This window comes from Quercus suber, unplaced genomic scaffold, assembly GCF_002906115.3.
Source record: "Quercus suber isolate HL8 unplaced genomic scaffold, Cork oak 2.0 scaffold_31, whole genome shotgun sequence".
Classification (NCBI taxonomy): Eukaryota; Viridiplantae; Streptophyta; class Magnoliopsida; order Fagales; family Fagaceae; genus Quercus; species Quercus suber.
The window spans coordinates 930,269-943,781 of record NW_027069496.1 but is presented as its reverse complement, the minus strand read 5'-3'; the positions used below and the strand labels follow the sequence as shown (position 1 = coordinate 943,781).

The window sequence follows — 13,513 nt, the reverse complement described above, 5'->3', positions numbered from 1 at the left end:
TGATGATAAAAAGAGAATCTGCTAGCTAGTCTTATCCTTACTACTATTATTTTCCTAGACATTGATATTATTTTTATGATGTGAACGTTTATTAGCCGGGTAACATTTTGAATCTCGAAGAAAATGTTTGGAGCTAATAATTGTTGTCTATTGGTGAAAAAGCTCACCAACACACTGATGTACTACATCAAAATCACTGGTCCCATTGCAGAGGAAAACACTGTTGAATAATGACAATCATTAATCGAATTCATCTATGTTTTTATGTGCATTCGTGGGTCCTTTTTAGGAACGTGCAAGTCATTTTCAGTTGCATTATTATTAAATAGTTCAACACGCACACACACACACAACTTTTCCGACAAACCAAACACGAACTGATTACGTGACCGACGTGAATTTCGTGTTTTTGTGTAATGTTTTGTTTTTATTTGATTGATGGTTGACACGTAGTCACCAGTCACTCTCATACAGTACTAGTTTCCTATTTGAAATTCTAGCAAAATTTGTTTGGTTTGGGACCAGGTGATTGGATCGGTTCTTCTGTCCTATTTTATGAAATTGAAATTGTCCCATGAAGAATTTTAAAAGCTTGCATCAAGATGACTCACAACTCACAAGTTACATCCTTTTTTTTTTTTTTTTCATTTTGAAAATTGAATTTTTCTACTATCATGACGTGGACCAGCATATTTTATTTTTTTTACTTCTAATTTATGGTTTTTTTTTCCCATTTATTTTTTTATTAAATAAAATTATTTCAGCTTATTTAGTTTATTTGTACAACTTTGTAAAGATTATTTTTTTACCCTAGATTTTTTTTGGGTCCTAACTTATCTTTTAAGCCTAACATAAAAATAAGCTTCTTCAAACAAGTATGATTGATTTTTAAATGAGTTTTACTAACGAATAACCTTAGAGTATATATTACATAAAAAAAATTTAAGAACAAGTGAATAATTTTTTTTTATAGTTTTTTCGAACTCTCATAAAAAATTTCCTAAAATGAAAAATAAATGTAAACTATACAATAACATTCCCTAAAATGAAAGATTAATGAAATATACCGATGCAATTTATTACCATCATGTTAAGATATTAATTGATTTATATTTTATGTAGGTGAGATTTAATCACCCATAGATTATTCAAATAAATTTATTGGTTAAAATAACTTGAACCCTTTTACGTACTTTTCTTCTTTTTTGATAAACTCGTTTACATACTTAATTAGACTCTAACCAGTCAAGAACTTTGTAATTTAACTATAATAAGACCCTTTTTATATTAGTCTCTTTCCTTCCTTAAAGGTGCGTTTGACTTAGATTTTTTTACCCTAAGCACTTTTGTATTTTTTTTTTTTTTTTAAAAAAAGTAAGTCAAATCAATAGCCGGTCACGTTGTGATGGGTAAGCGCGTCTTTTCCCACGTCTCCAGTGTGCTCATTTTAATAGGAGGAGGAGGATACTAGGATGGTGATATTGAGCTACAGCTTCTTAGTAGTAGGAATATAGATTTAAGAAAATAATCACAAAGGGTTCCCTAATTCTGTTATTGGGAACAAAGTGGATATTCTTATAATTTTCCTTTCAATTTTAAACTCTTTTATGAAACAAAAATAACATAGAATTTTCAATCCACGACTACAATACCCATTCGTACATATAGAATAAAAATTATCACTTGAGTTATGCTATATATCATGTACTATATGCACAATACAATAAAAATTGGATTATAAAAATTGGTGTCGAGTCTGTCGACGGACTCAACACCATGTTTTTTTTTTTTTGGGCGGCAAGTTGTTACACTCCTTACTCCAAGCGGGTATCATTTATTAAAAGTTTAGGTAATAAAATCAAATAATAATTTTGTGTTTTTTCAAATTCAACCTTAAATTTTAAAAAGGTCCAACTGCCTTAAAAAAAAAAAAACAATTAAAACAATGAAATTTTGCGAATAGTTTTTATCCATGATCTCAAAGTAGCTAACTAAAGAAGATATTTTTTTCATGTTTGCCAGTCAAAGGACATTTCAAACTTATAGGTGATGTATGAATGCTGAAGAAATTATGTCCACATCACTTTATTAAAGCCGTTAATTATCAAGAGCACACCGGTAATTAGTTGTCATTGTTTTTCTTTCTTCCTGAATGACGTAGGAGCAATTCAGAGGCTCCACCAGTAATCCACACCTTGCAGACTCAGTCATTTCAGTAGGTCCTCTCTTAACAAAAAAAAAATGATTTGCTATTTTTTCATCGACCCTACATCCATCATTTGATCCATTTCGCTTTTTAGCTTTTCTTTTTTTCTTTTTCTTTTTTCCTCTTTTATTTACAGTAAACATAGACATTAAGAAATCAAGGGGGAAACAATAATAACTTTTTTCCAAATTTTAATGTCTTTATGTTCCTTTGGGGGTTTTGAAAAATGCACATCAAGATTGACTCAATGCAACAAAGAGTCCGAGCACCGAAAGGAGAGGAGGGATCAAAAAAAGAAGAGCAGACGTCTCATCATGTGAATAAGTATTGGGAAAATCAAATCACTCAAAAAACTAAGCTTTGCTATATAAGTGATGATGATACATAAATTCTGAAATTTGAAATTGCTAAATTTGCTTACACAATGATGACCAGAATCACTTGGGGAAACAGAAAGAAACTTTTGTCTTACAACTACTTTTGATAAGGAGTGCAATGAATACTGATCATAAATTCATAATGACGTGTGGTTTGGAACATCCTTTCCTTCCTCTACCATCATCCACACCTACCATCTGAAATTAGATAACTCTAAACCAGAGGGAAATTTTCAAACAATAACATCTAGTAATGCAACCCTCAATTTCTTCAAGGAAAAGCTACAGAAAAGGAAACATTTTCACAAGAATATTGATAAGATCTGTGTGTATGCATGTGCATCATATTGGTCTATGGTAAGAATTGAGTCTCGAAACCCTCTTCTGTGACCAACTGATGCTGATAAATTACACTTGTTGCTATCAAATCTAACTCAGGACAGTAAGTAAGCAGCTACACTTTACACTTTACAGTCTATAGGATTTGACAACTTGATAGAAAGCTGCATGGCCTTCTGCACCTTGGGCACAGCTTTCTCCATAAACAAGATTTATATGCAGCAGCACACGTGCAACGTTCAGTGACACAGCTGAAGTTTCTCCGAGAACAGACAACATCTGAAAAGAAAAAGCTTTGAGGTTATCATTTGGGGGGGTGGGGGGGTTGTTCCCAACGTGTTCAGCATCAGGACAATAAAAGTATATATATTAAGGGGGTGTTTGGTAATAGTTTTCAAACATTTTTAGTTTTTAAATAATATTTTACGTATTTTAATGCATTTTTTTACCAATACGTATTTTTATAAATATTTTCAAACAATAATTTTTAGTTTTTAAACACATGTACCAAACGGGCCCTAAAAGACCGAGACAATGAAGGGAAGAGCTCATAAAACTCATATAGTGAGTACCACATTAGCATACGTAAACTGAGAGGATAAACCTGGGATCATATGACTGCAAAATTTTGCTAAAATCAGTATACCCGGCTCCCCATTAGACCTGGTATCAACATAAACGACACTACATGGGACTATCTATGAGTTCAAGAATTAGCCTCTCCAATAAAATTGTGTATAATTTCTTTGATATGAAAAATTGGTAATAAGGTGTTACATGTGCAACTATGTTTTTTTTTTTTTGGTGATACATCAATAGTTGGCAGTGGGAGCATTTACACCCTGAGTGTCTCTATTAAAAACACCAAGAGGCGAGAGGTGCCAATCAATTGAGCTACAAAGTTCTAGGCATATATATATTTGTATAATTGCTTAATGCTTGTGCAATAGAAGAAAATTGTTTCAATCAATTTCTAGAAAATTTGGTATAGTAGTTTAAGCAACATTTTACAATTTTTAAACAATATTACACGTATTTCCACACTTTTTCACCCAAACGTATTTTCAAAAAATACAAACAACGTTACTAAAACAACGTTACCAAATGGCCCTTAATTGTCAAGGTAAAGTATACATGCAGCTCAATTTTTAACATAATAAAACAAATCTATGAAACCAGCTGGTCTACTTTCCAAGGTAAAAAAAATAAAAAATAAATCTCAATGGTTTTAAAACGTGAACCTGACTGGCTGATCCAACCGGGTTAATTAACTATGAACTGGAGTTCAGTCTCAGTTTTTTTTCCCCATAGAAAAACACATTTTACATAAAGTGAGTAAACCCCTTAAATTGCCGGGCAAACCAGAAAATTACACTAAACAGTTTGCCAATTCGACTGGATCAAGGGAGTATATATTTTATAAAAATCAGAGAAAAGAACGCTGTGGGATTCACTGCCCCCCAGATATATCACACTGGTCATTAAGGTACCTGACTTTATATCAACTCTCTAAATCTGAAAAATATTATATTTATTTTCCTTATTAATAAAAAAAAATTCAGCAAAGAGAAAAAAAGAAAAGAGATTAATAGACAATAGCTCTTCATTTCATTATATCACCTCTCTCTAAATGTATTAATTTAAATTTGTATTCTTTGCTAAATTTATTTGAAATTTAATATTTGTGCTTTTACATGCGAATGTGCTATTTATGAATTTATTTTAAAAATAGCTTCATTTTAAATTAAAATAATTTATACCTGAAAGATTACTAAAGAGTAAAGACAATATTCTTTTATGCTTGTTTATTCTTTATTATTTTCTATTAACCTTATATAAAAATCTGGTAAATTAATTTGAAAGCTGTTTAAATTTCTTTAGATACTTTTTAGTCAATTTTGCTAATTTTTACAAATTTAATATCCTTATTTGTATTTATAATTAATTACTAAATTAATTATGCGTCATCAGTTTGAAAGCTGTTTAAATTTCTTTAGATACTTTTTAGTCAATTTTGCTAATTTTTACAAATTCAATATCCTTATTTGTATTTATAATTAATTACTTAATTAATTATGCATCATCAGTTTGACCTCCAGTTGAATCCTGGTCAAACCTTAAAACCTTGAATCTCTCCCTTTCCCAATTCGTTAACAGTTTGGTTTTTAAAACATTGGCAATTTTATACATCCTGCTAAACAGAGAAAATTCAACATGTAGTTGGAAGGTGGAATGATTTATTACTTTTGATCATTCTATTTCCTCGTCTACTAGGCCTTGTGCACTTACCTGAGTCAATATATGTGACTAAGCTTCCTCTGAAAAGCAACCAACATGATAAGCCTGGGAAAGATCAGAACTGGTGTCCTTTGCTGAGGAAATCAGTTGGGGGGATGAAATTTTCAATGCAGAAAACTGCCGGTAAGGACGATGAACAGGAGGTAACAGTAAAGAGGATTTTTTATCCATTGATAGTAGCCGTCCACACTTACTGCACCACCAACAACATAAAATTTAGAAGTCTAACACGATCAAAGAAATCTTAAAAAGTGGGAAACAGAGTCACACCTGCAGACTTTTGAAAATAAAGTTTGATAACTACAGATCCAATGCTACAAAAACAAAAGCAGAAAGTTATAAATCTTAAATATGTATGATAAGATTGTACAAAAAAAATAGTAGACAATATAATTAGCCCAATAAACTCAAAAGTACAAAAGAGATGGTACCAGAAGAGAATGTAGAGCTGTTTCAGCTTGATTTCCAAGGAAATACTGCAGAGCCATAGCAGCATGCTCCTGCAATAGGAAAATGCTAAAATAAGTAGGAAGTTTTAACCACCTGAACTAGGAGAAAGATAAAATGACCAGCAAAGGCTATTACCGTGATGCGTCTAAACACATGATAAACTGAAAAACCTCTAGAATGTATGTAGTTGCCTCCCTGTTAAATACAGTAGCAATTAAATACATTGCAGCTAAGCACCCTTAATAATAAAGGAAAAAGATAATAATAAAACAATAAGGCTCAATAATTATTTAAAAAAAAAAAAAAAAGTACAAAGACAAAATAGATCACAATATGTAAAAAGATAAAGATTTTGCAAGATAAAGGGGAGGACAAAAGATATCCACACTTCCACTGCCATGAAGACAAGTAGTCAGTTTACCGTTTAGCCCACAAAACTAACAATCTTCAAGTAAAATCTCATATGGCACTTAAAGAGAAATCAGACTACTCACATAAAATGTAATCAATCTTAACTTGTGATCTGGATATTTTCTCAGAGATGAGGAATGGAACAATGAATCATATGGGTCTCCAAGTAAACAAAGAATAGCATGATATGATATTTAGTAAAAAAATTAAGATATCTGGATATACAAGATTACCTCATCTGGAGAGAAGAAAGCAACTGAGTCAGGGTCAATAGAACCAGCTGGATGCAGAGATACAACTGCTCTGAAGACAGATGGAAACAGCAACTCAATTACAGCAATCTTCTCTACAGCAACCGCACTCAACGATCCTGTTCTTAGTTTATTTGAACTATGAAAATTATGTTCTTTAGATGTTTCCATGGAAGCCTCATTAGTTGAAGAGGGCAGCAATGAAGCTCTTTTCAACCAGTCCAATCGCTCATAAGTGAAAATTTTCAAATTTGGCACTTCTTTTTCCAAATGCATTAGAACATCTGATAGTGTCTTAAAACCACTAAGCTCTTCTTGATGATTTTCCATCGGTACTTGGGGACCACAATGTTTCTTTGAAGCTGATTTGGTATCCTGATCATGTAATCCATCATCAAGATGAGGAAAAAATCGTCTTTTCTGATCAGTGAAGGCCTTGAGAGCTAACCTGCAAATATTCAGAAGCATAACTAATCAGTAAACAGTTGGTGCATGGCCATTGAAGAACTTGCAGTGGCAATTTATTGAGACTAGAAGGGGTATGTGCTAGGTAATATATTAATAATAACAATATATTGATCAGTTTAACACTTAAAACAATTGCTCTTCTTTAGTATGAGCATGGCATGACTAAAAATATAAATTCCTTTGACATCCTCAAGAAAATATATAAGAGCAGATCAATGTAGTTTTTTTTTTTTTTTTTTGATAAGTAGCAAGATCGATGTAGTTGTATCTTGTATGTAAACCTAACGCAATAGCATGATGAACCATAGCATGATGAACCAAGAAGTCTCCAGGCAGAAGCCCTATTCCCCAATTGATCAACTGATTCAGACCAAACGCAGCATTGGTAGAATGCGGCCTTGTTGTATGGTCTTTCTTTCACGATTTTTTTTCTTTTTTTTTTGGCCAGGAGGAGTAGAGCGTGCACTGCAGCCAAACTTTTATGAATTATGGATCTTCTTCAATTGATGGATGACAACAATAAAGTGGGATAGCAAGTCCTATGCACAAGTTTTAATAGTGGTTTCTAATGCACAAGAATAGAAGATTTTCTTTTCTTGAGTTGCAGAAGTATGCAGCAGGATAAAGATAACAGATTGAGAAACTTTCTTGAGTCTGGCTATTCGCTAACTTTTTTCTGCTAATGTGAAGCAGCGAGAAGCCAACTGGCTGTTGGACTGAAATATGGTGTGTTCCAACAAAGCACTGGGTTGTTGGTAACTTCCTTCATATTCATAGAGATAGGTAGAAACATGAGCCTCTCAAAACGTTTGAAAAAGGGCCTTATTAGTTGTTGCATGCATAGGCATGGTAACATCTGAGCAACCTGAGAGAGGGACAGAAATTTCATGATTGAAAGCCACTCGATCCTTTCGATAAATAAAAGCAAGGGGCATAGATTGAGACCCAGTAGCCCTTCCGGTTCTAGCTTCACCTGGCCTTGATTACCGATCTTTGTTTTTTTTTTTTTTTTTTGGGGCTATCCCAAGGTAGTCAAATGCAAAAGGTGACCTTAAGATGCCAAGACCTTGTATTGCCCAAGGCGTGAGGCGACAAAAAGGCGCAAGCCCAATTAAAACAAGGTGCCAAATTCTAAATATATTTATTATACATATAAAATTTAAATCATATGTTTATAATGAATTGAAATACTATAATCAATTGTTTTTGACATGTATTGCATGAAGAAATTAGGTCTATTAATGAATTTCAAAATAGGCTTAATAGGGTTTAGGTTCCACGGATTATTCTAACAATGGGTTTTATAACAAACTTCTATAAATTCAATAGTATAACAATAAGTTTTACAACAAGCTTTTGTAAATTAATAATCTAATAATACTTATAAAAAAATTAATAATATAATAATTGGTTTTACAACAAGCTTCTTAAAATAAATAAACTGAGGCTCTCACTTTAGCACCTTTTTCAATTTTTAAGGTGCTCACCTTGCTAGCCTAGGCTCTAAAGGCAAGTGTCTTAGAACCTTAGAGGTGCCTCACTTTGCTTGAGCACCCGGCTCATCTTTGATTTCCATGGGCTAACCCAAAATGAGGAAAAACCTATGAATGGTTGGCAAAGGGCAACTCAAGGATGTACAAATTCTTGCTTGAAAAAAGGTACGCTGGCTGGAATGTTGCTATTACTCTTCCATCCCTCTTTTTCTTTATTAGTTTTGCAAAGGAGTTTGGTAGGTGCTAGGCAATGAAAAATCAGTGTTGGTCAATATCTCAGACACCCTATAAACAACTAGTATCAGTCCATATTCAACTGATAAACCAGCAAAATCCTCACACACATGTAATTTTCTATGTATATAAAAATTCCAATATTCCTTGTATCATTTTTGGAGATTGCTTTAACTAAGTATCAATATTACAACTATATTCATCAGTGTCCAAAAAAAAAGGAAAGAAAAACTCTTCTAGGTCATAGATTAGCGTGTATTAAGAGACCAGTGGAGCTTATTTTCTGTTCACCTAGAGGTAAGGCTAAAAAGGAAGAACTGGATACAGGGTTCTGAATCTCGTGCCTCAAAGTTAAAGGTGCCTATGAAACACCTAACATCTTAAGAATACACTAAATCAAAAGAAAATCTTGAATACCATTTTCAATTTTTTTTTATTAATTTTTCAAAGTCAACACTTGATTAACCAACACTCATTACTAAAAAGTTCTCAAGAGACAGTTTGCTCTAGCAAAAATTAGGGAGATTTATAGCCTATGAGCTACAGAGAAATCTATTGATTTCGTCAGCAACTTTTGATAAGCATCTCATATTTTTTTTTGATAAGTAGATTAGCATCCCATATTTGACATGAAAGAAATACAGATTGTTATGAATCATAGGTTCCTTCGGTATCAAATCATTTTGAATATTAAGCTAAATCAAACGAACAACTTGAATACCATTCAATTGTTTTTTTGATAAGCAGAAGTAATTTTATTGACAACAAACTACTTTATGCAAAAAAGCACAAATTCAATCTCAATAATTCCCTCCAACCATTTCCTGATTTACATTTTCCTAGTCCAATCACAATGATTAAATTAATGTTCATCAAGAGTTCGACCTAGCAAATTTTTCGAAGATTTAGAACCTATGGGCTGCAGAGCAATCTCTTGCTTTCTTCAGCAAGTTTTAATTAGTGTATCATATTTGAAATGAATTGAAGACAGCATGTTCTGAATTCAACGTTGTTTTTGTATCAAAGTATTTAAATGTAAAATCACAACTTATTGCCAGTAAAATTTTTGCATGCCAGTAACCCAACAGATAAAATAAATAAAGAAAAGCAGTAAAAATTTTAAAAGATAGAAACAAAAGCATTTACAGCTGATGAACTACAAAGCAATCTATTGATTTTGTAAACAACTTTTGATCAGCATCCCATATTTGACATGAAATAAATACAAATGAATTGCAGGTTCCTTTAGTATCAAATCGTTTTTGAATAATAAACTAAATCAAAAGAACAACTTGAATACCATTTCGATTATTTTTTATACTTTTCAAATCCAATAACAATAATTCTGAAAACCATTTCAGATATGCATTTTCCTAGTCCAATCACAATGATTAACCTAATGTTCCTCAAGAGAAAGTTTGTTCTAGCAAATATTTGGAGAGTTATAACCTACAATGCTACAAAGCAGTCTCTTGATTTCTTTGGTAGCTTTTGATTAGTGTATCATATTTGACATTAACTGATGAAAAAACATTATGAATTCTAGGTTGATTTGGTATCGAATTATTTAGATGTGAATTCACAACCTTTTTCCAGTAAATTCTTTGCATAACAATAACCCAGCAAGAAAAAATTGAAGGAAAGCAATTCAATTTTCAGAAGATAGAATCAACAGCACCTTATTTATTTCTATAATTACAAAAACTAAAATCTGGCACTTAAGCTTCGCAATCAAGAAATATGCCCGACCCCAAAAGACAATAGACAACCTCACCTCTGCCTTTTCCTCAAAACCATGACAATCACACCACAATTACCTAATACACTTCCGCAAGGCATAAAGTTTTACAATAGAACACACTCAAAGACATACACCTGATTCTTTGAAGTGTAAACCATATCACCTTCTAGTTGGGTCACAGCAACACAAGTTTAAATTTACATTTCATGTATAACTTTCACCCCCAATCATTTTTTAAAAAAAATTCTCAAATTTCATCCGCATTTTACTCTTGATTCTTAAATAACAATCATTCAGCATTTACTACTAATCTGAAATCAATACAACAACAACCAAGTCATAGTATTTGGTACAGCCATGTATCCTCAACAGACTAATCAAGGTCAGCCAAGTGTATTCTTTCTCGTAATTCTATCCTATCCAAAATCATACTCTACCACCTCCTTTTTTGAGCTTTGAATCAACTTAACTCTTCTCCATTGGTGCATTAATCGCTCTCCTACTTGTATTCTCGTTTCAGCTAACAGTAATTTTACGAAAATGTTACTTCTTAACAGCCTAGCATTTAATATCATATAGAGCATATCTACAATCACAAACAACTCTTGGTGTGCTTATCCACTAATCTGAAATCAATTTCGACATGGAACTCAGGCAGAGCTGAAATGACAAGAACAAACCTAGTCCTATCGACCGCAGACGCACCGGCCTGGCCAGCGAGCTGGCGTTTCCAGGCGTACGCAACGACGGCGCCGTCAGGACAGACCACCGGCATGTGCAGCCCCCACGAATTACTTCGAGACCGAAGCGATTCACTCAAAACCCCAGATTCCTCTAGCTGCCTTCCTACCATAAATCAAAAAACACAATTTCAAAAACGACGAAACCCTAACCCTAACCCTAGAAAGCAAGAAAAGAAAAATGAAAATGCGTGCGTTACCGACGGAGCGGAGGTCTTGGAGGTGTTGGCGCATGGAGGAGTCTTCTTTGAGGAACAAGTGGAGAGGCTTGTTGCTCTGGTGAGGCTGCGCGGTGATGAACAGTGCTTCCAAGAGTCGATCGGCGCCGAGCCTGATATCCGCGATGAGACGCGCGGCGTGGCTGAGTCTGTCCATTGCTTGAGCCACCTGTTTCGGCGGCGCCTCCTCGGACGGTGGCGGACTGGAGCTAGTGGTTGCAGCCGCCGTGTCCTCCGCCTGAGGTGGTGGTGGTGGTGGTGGTGGTTGTTGTTGCTGTTGCTGCTGTTGCTGTTGCTGCTGCTGCTGCTGCTGATAGTGATGCTGAGGTTGAGTCTGAGGCTGTAGTTGTTGCGGTTGTAATCGCATTTTTGCCTTTTTGGAATTTGGGGATTGAAGGTCTGTGTCAAGTGTGTGACTGTTTCTGTGACTCACCCTCCCTCAGCTAGCCTAGTTGAGCTTTTTGGATAATTGCACGTTGATTACATTTATAAATACTACAAATATAAATGCATTTTGCAGCTTTGCCTTGCAGTCCCGCATTGGCATGTTTGGATGTTTAAAAAAAGAGGGGGAGTAGAGTAGAGGGAGGGAGAGTAATGCAATTATTTTATTTGGAAGTTTTTTAAAGAATAAGGAGGAGGGGTTTGGAGGAGTTTGAAGGGGTTTGGACTCCCTCTAGCCCCCCAATTTTAATTCCCCAAAATTGGAGAGATTTGGAGGGGGAGTATAGTACATAAACTATTGACCAAGTAAATTACCTAATTTACCTTTATTATATTAACAAAATTACACAAGAGGAAGGGCTAATTACTCCATTCCCCCTTACTAATTTTAAAAACATCCAAATAAGGTGGAGGTGAATCATTCTCCTCTACTCTCCTCCCCACTACTCTCCTTCCCTCTACTCCCCTCTACTCTCCTCCCTCTCTAAACTTCCAAACAAGCCATTTTAAAACCCCCCACTTACTGTCTTATAAACTTTGAAACGAAAGAAGTAGTGTACCTTGCTGCCTAATGGTACACTACTTCTTTCGCTTCAAAACTTATAAGGGGAGTGAGGGGGTTTTCCTTCGATGTAGGACTCCTAGAACACCGTCTGAGGTGAATGCCAAGCATGCCGAGGTGAATGCAAAGTATGCCGAGGTGAATGCAAGGCCATCCGAGGTCGGCCTAGGTGGTTGTCAAGCATGCATAAGTGAATGCTAAGCACGCCTAGTAGGCCTAGGACGTGTGAAGCACTCCTATGGTACCCACACTAGGTATATAAACTTATTAGTTGTTATGATTTATTTTCTTTGACATATTGTGATTGATTATCTGTGATATTGAGATATGCTTTAGTTTTGGATGATTATTTATGATGCAGCTACTCGTTAATTCTGCATTTTATATTAAAATTATTTATTTGTTTGTTTTTTTCATAATTTTTATTCTTTTCATTTTGATAAAATCTGATAAACAGGTCGACATGATTGACCCGTTTAATAAATGGGTCGTGTTAGGGTTGAAGAATCTTGACTCGTTTAATAAATATGTCGAGTTAGTATTGACTTATGTAGTCGAATACTCATGACTTGACACGACACGAACCCAACATGTAAACACGAATTGTCACCCCTACTAACCGACACCCAAATCCATTGCAACCACTATAGACAAAACTGTCAATTTTAATTATCTAGAAAAAAGACAGATTAAATGTAAATGATATACTAGTAGAATTATATAAGCTTCATTTTTATTTAAAAATTTGCATTCTAAACCCTGTACTTTAGAAGCATAACAAATTAAGCAATGGGCCTCAAACAATTTTGCTTCACTTCAATGAATCGAGATTTAGTTTGTTACATTTTGAAACATTAGTGTTTAATTTGTTATTTTTGAAATTATATGGTGTAATTCATTGCATCTTATTTTTTAAAATGAAACTTTCTACTCGAAATTTCCCTCTTTAAGCGTTCAAACACTAAAAGAATACATAATATCATAATCCATTCATTTTTGGGCCTACCATTTTATTTCATTTTCCATTCCATTCTTCCATGCACACCTAAACATAGTGCAGAAGAACTCCAGTTTGTGGGATGATTATTTAGGAGGAAATGAAATAAACATTTCATTATAATCATTATCTTTTTCAATAATAAACTTCCAAACAAATGAATAAATGAAACATTCCTATATTTTTTTTTTAATCCATGTAGTTGTATTTATTGTCCTCATATTAAATATGATCTTTAGATTAAAATAAAATTGTTAGAAATTCTTTCAAATTATCAAAAATTA

General features: G+C 33.8%; 1 protein-coding gene across 1 annotated transcript; it reads right to left on the bottom strand.

Moving 5' to 3' along the window:
• Positions 1 to 2,684: 2,684 nt before the first annotated feature.
• LOC112031464 (mediator of RNA polymerase II transcription subunit 27) lies at positions 2,685 to 11,765 on the bottom strand. The gene is made up of 8 exons (XM_024064160.2): positions 11,209 to 11,765; positions 10,949 to 11,114; positions 6,315 to 6,780; positions 5,806 to 5,865; positions 5,652 to 5,720; positions 5,491 to 5,534; positions 5,212 to 5,413; positions 2,685 to 3,201 (listed from the first exon to the last, which is right to left on the bottom strand). Exons 1-7 carry the CDS (start codon positions 11,591 to 11,593, stop codon positions 5,230 to 5,232), a joined length of 1,374 nt encoding a protein of 457 aa, XP_023919928.2. The 5' UTR covers positions 11,594 to 11,765; the 3' UTR covers positions 2,685 to 3,201; positions 5,212 to 5,229.
• Positions 11,766 to 13,513: the final 1,748 nt, after the last annotated feature.

Excerpts from the sequence above, each read along its gene's own strand:
- LOC112031464 (XM_024064160.2), bottom strand. The coding sequence starts at position 11,593 with ATGCGATTACAACCGCAACAACTACAGCCTCAGACTCAACCTCAGCAT. Across the intron at positions 6,781-10,948 it reads TCTGCGGTCGATAGGACTAG|GTTAGCTCTCAAGGCCTTCA; the intron begins GTTTGTTCTTGT and ends GAATATTTGCAG. Across the intron at positions 5,866-6,314 it reads CTTTCTTCTCTCCAGATGAG|GGAGGCAACTACATACATTC; the intron begins GTAATCTTGTAT and ends TGTATTTAACAG.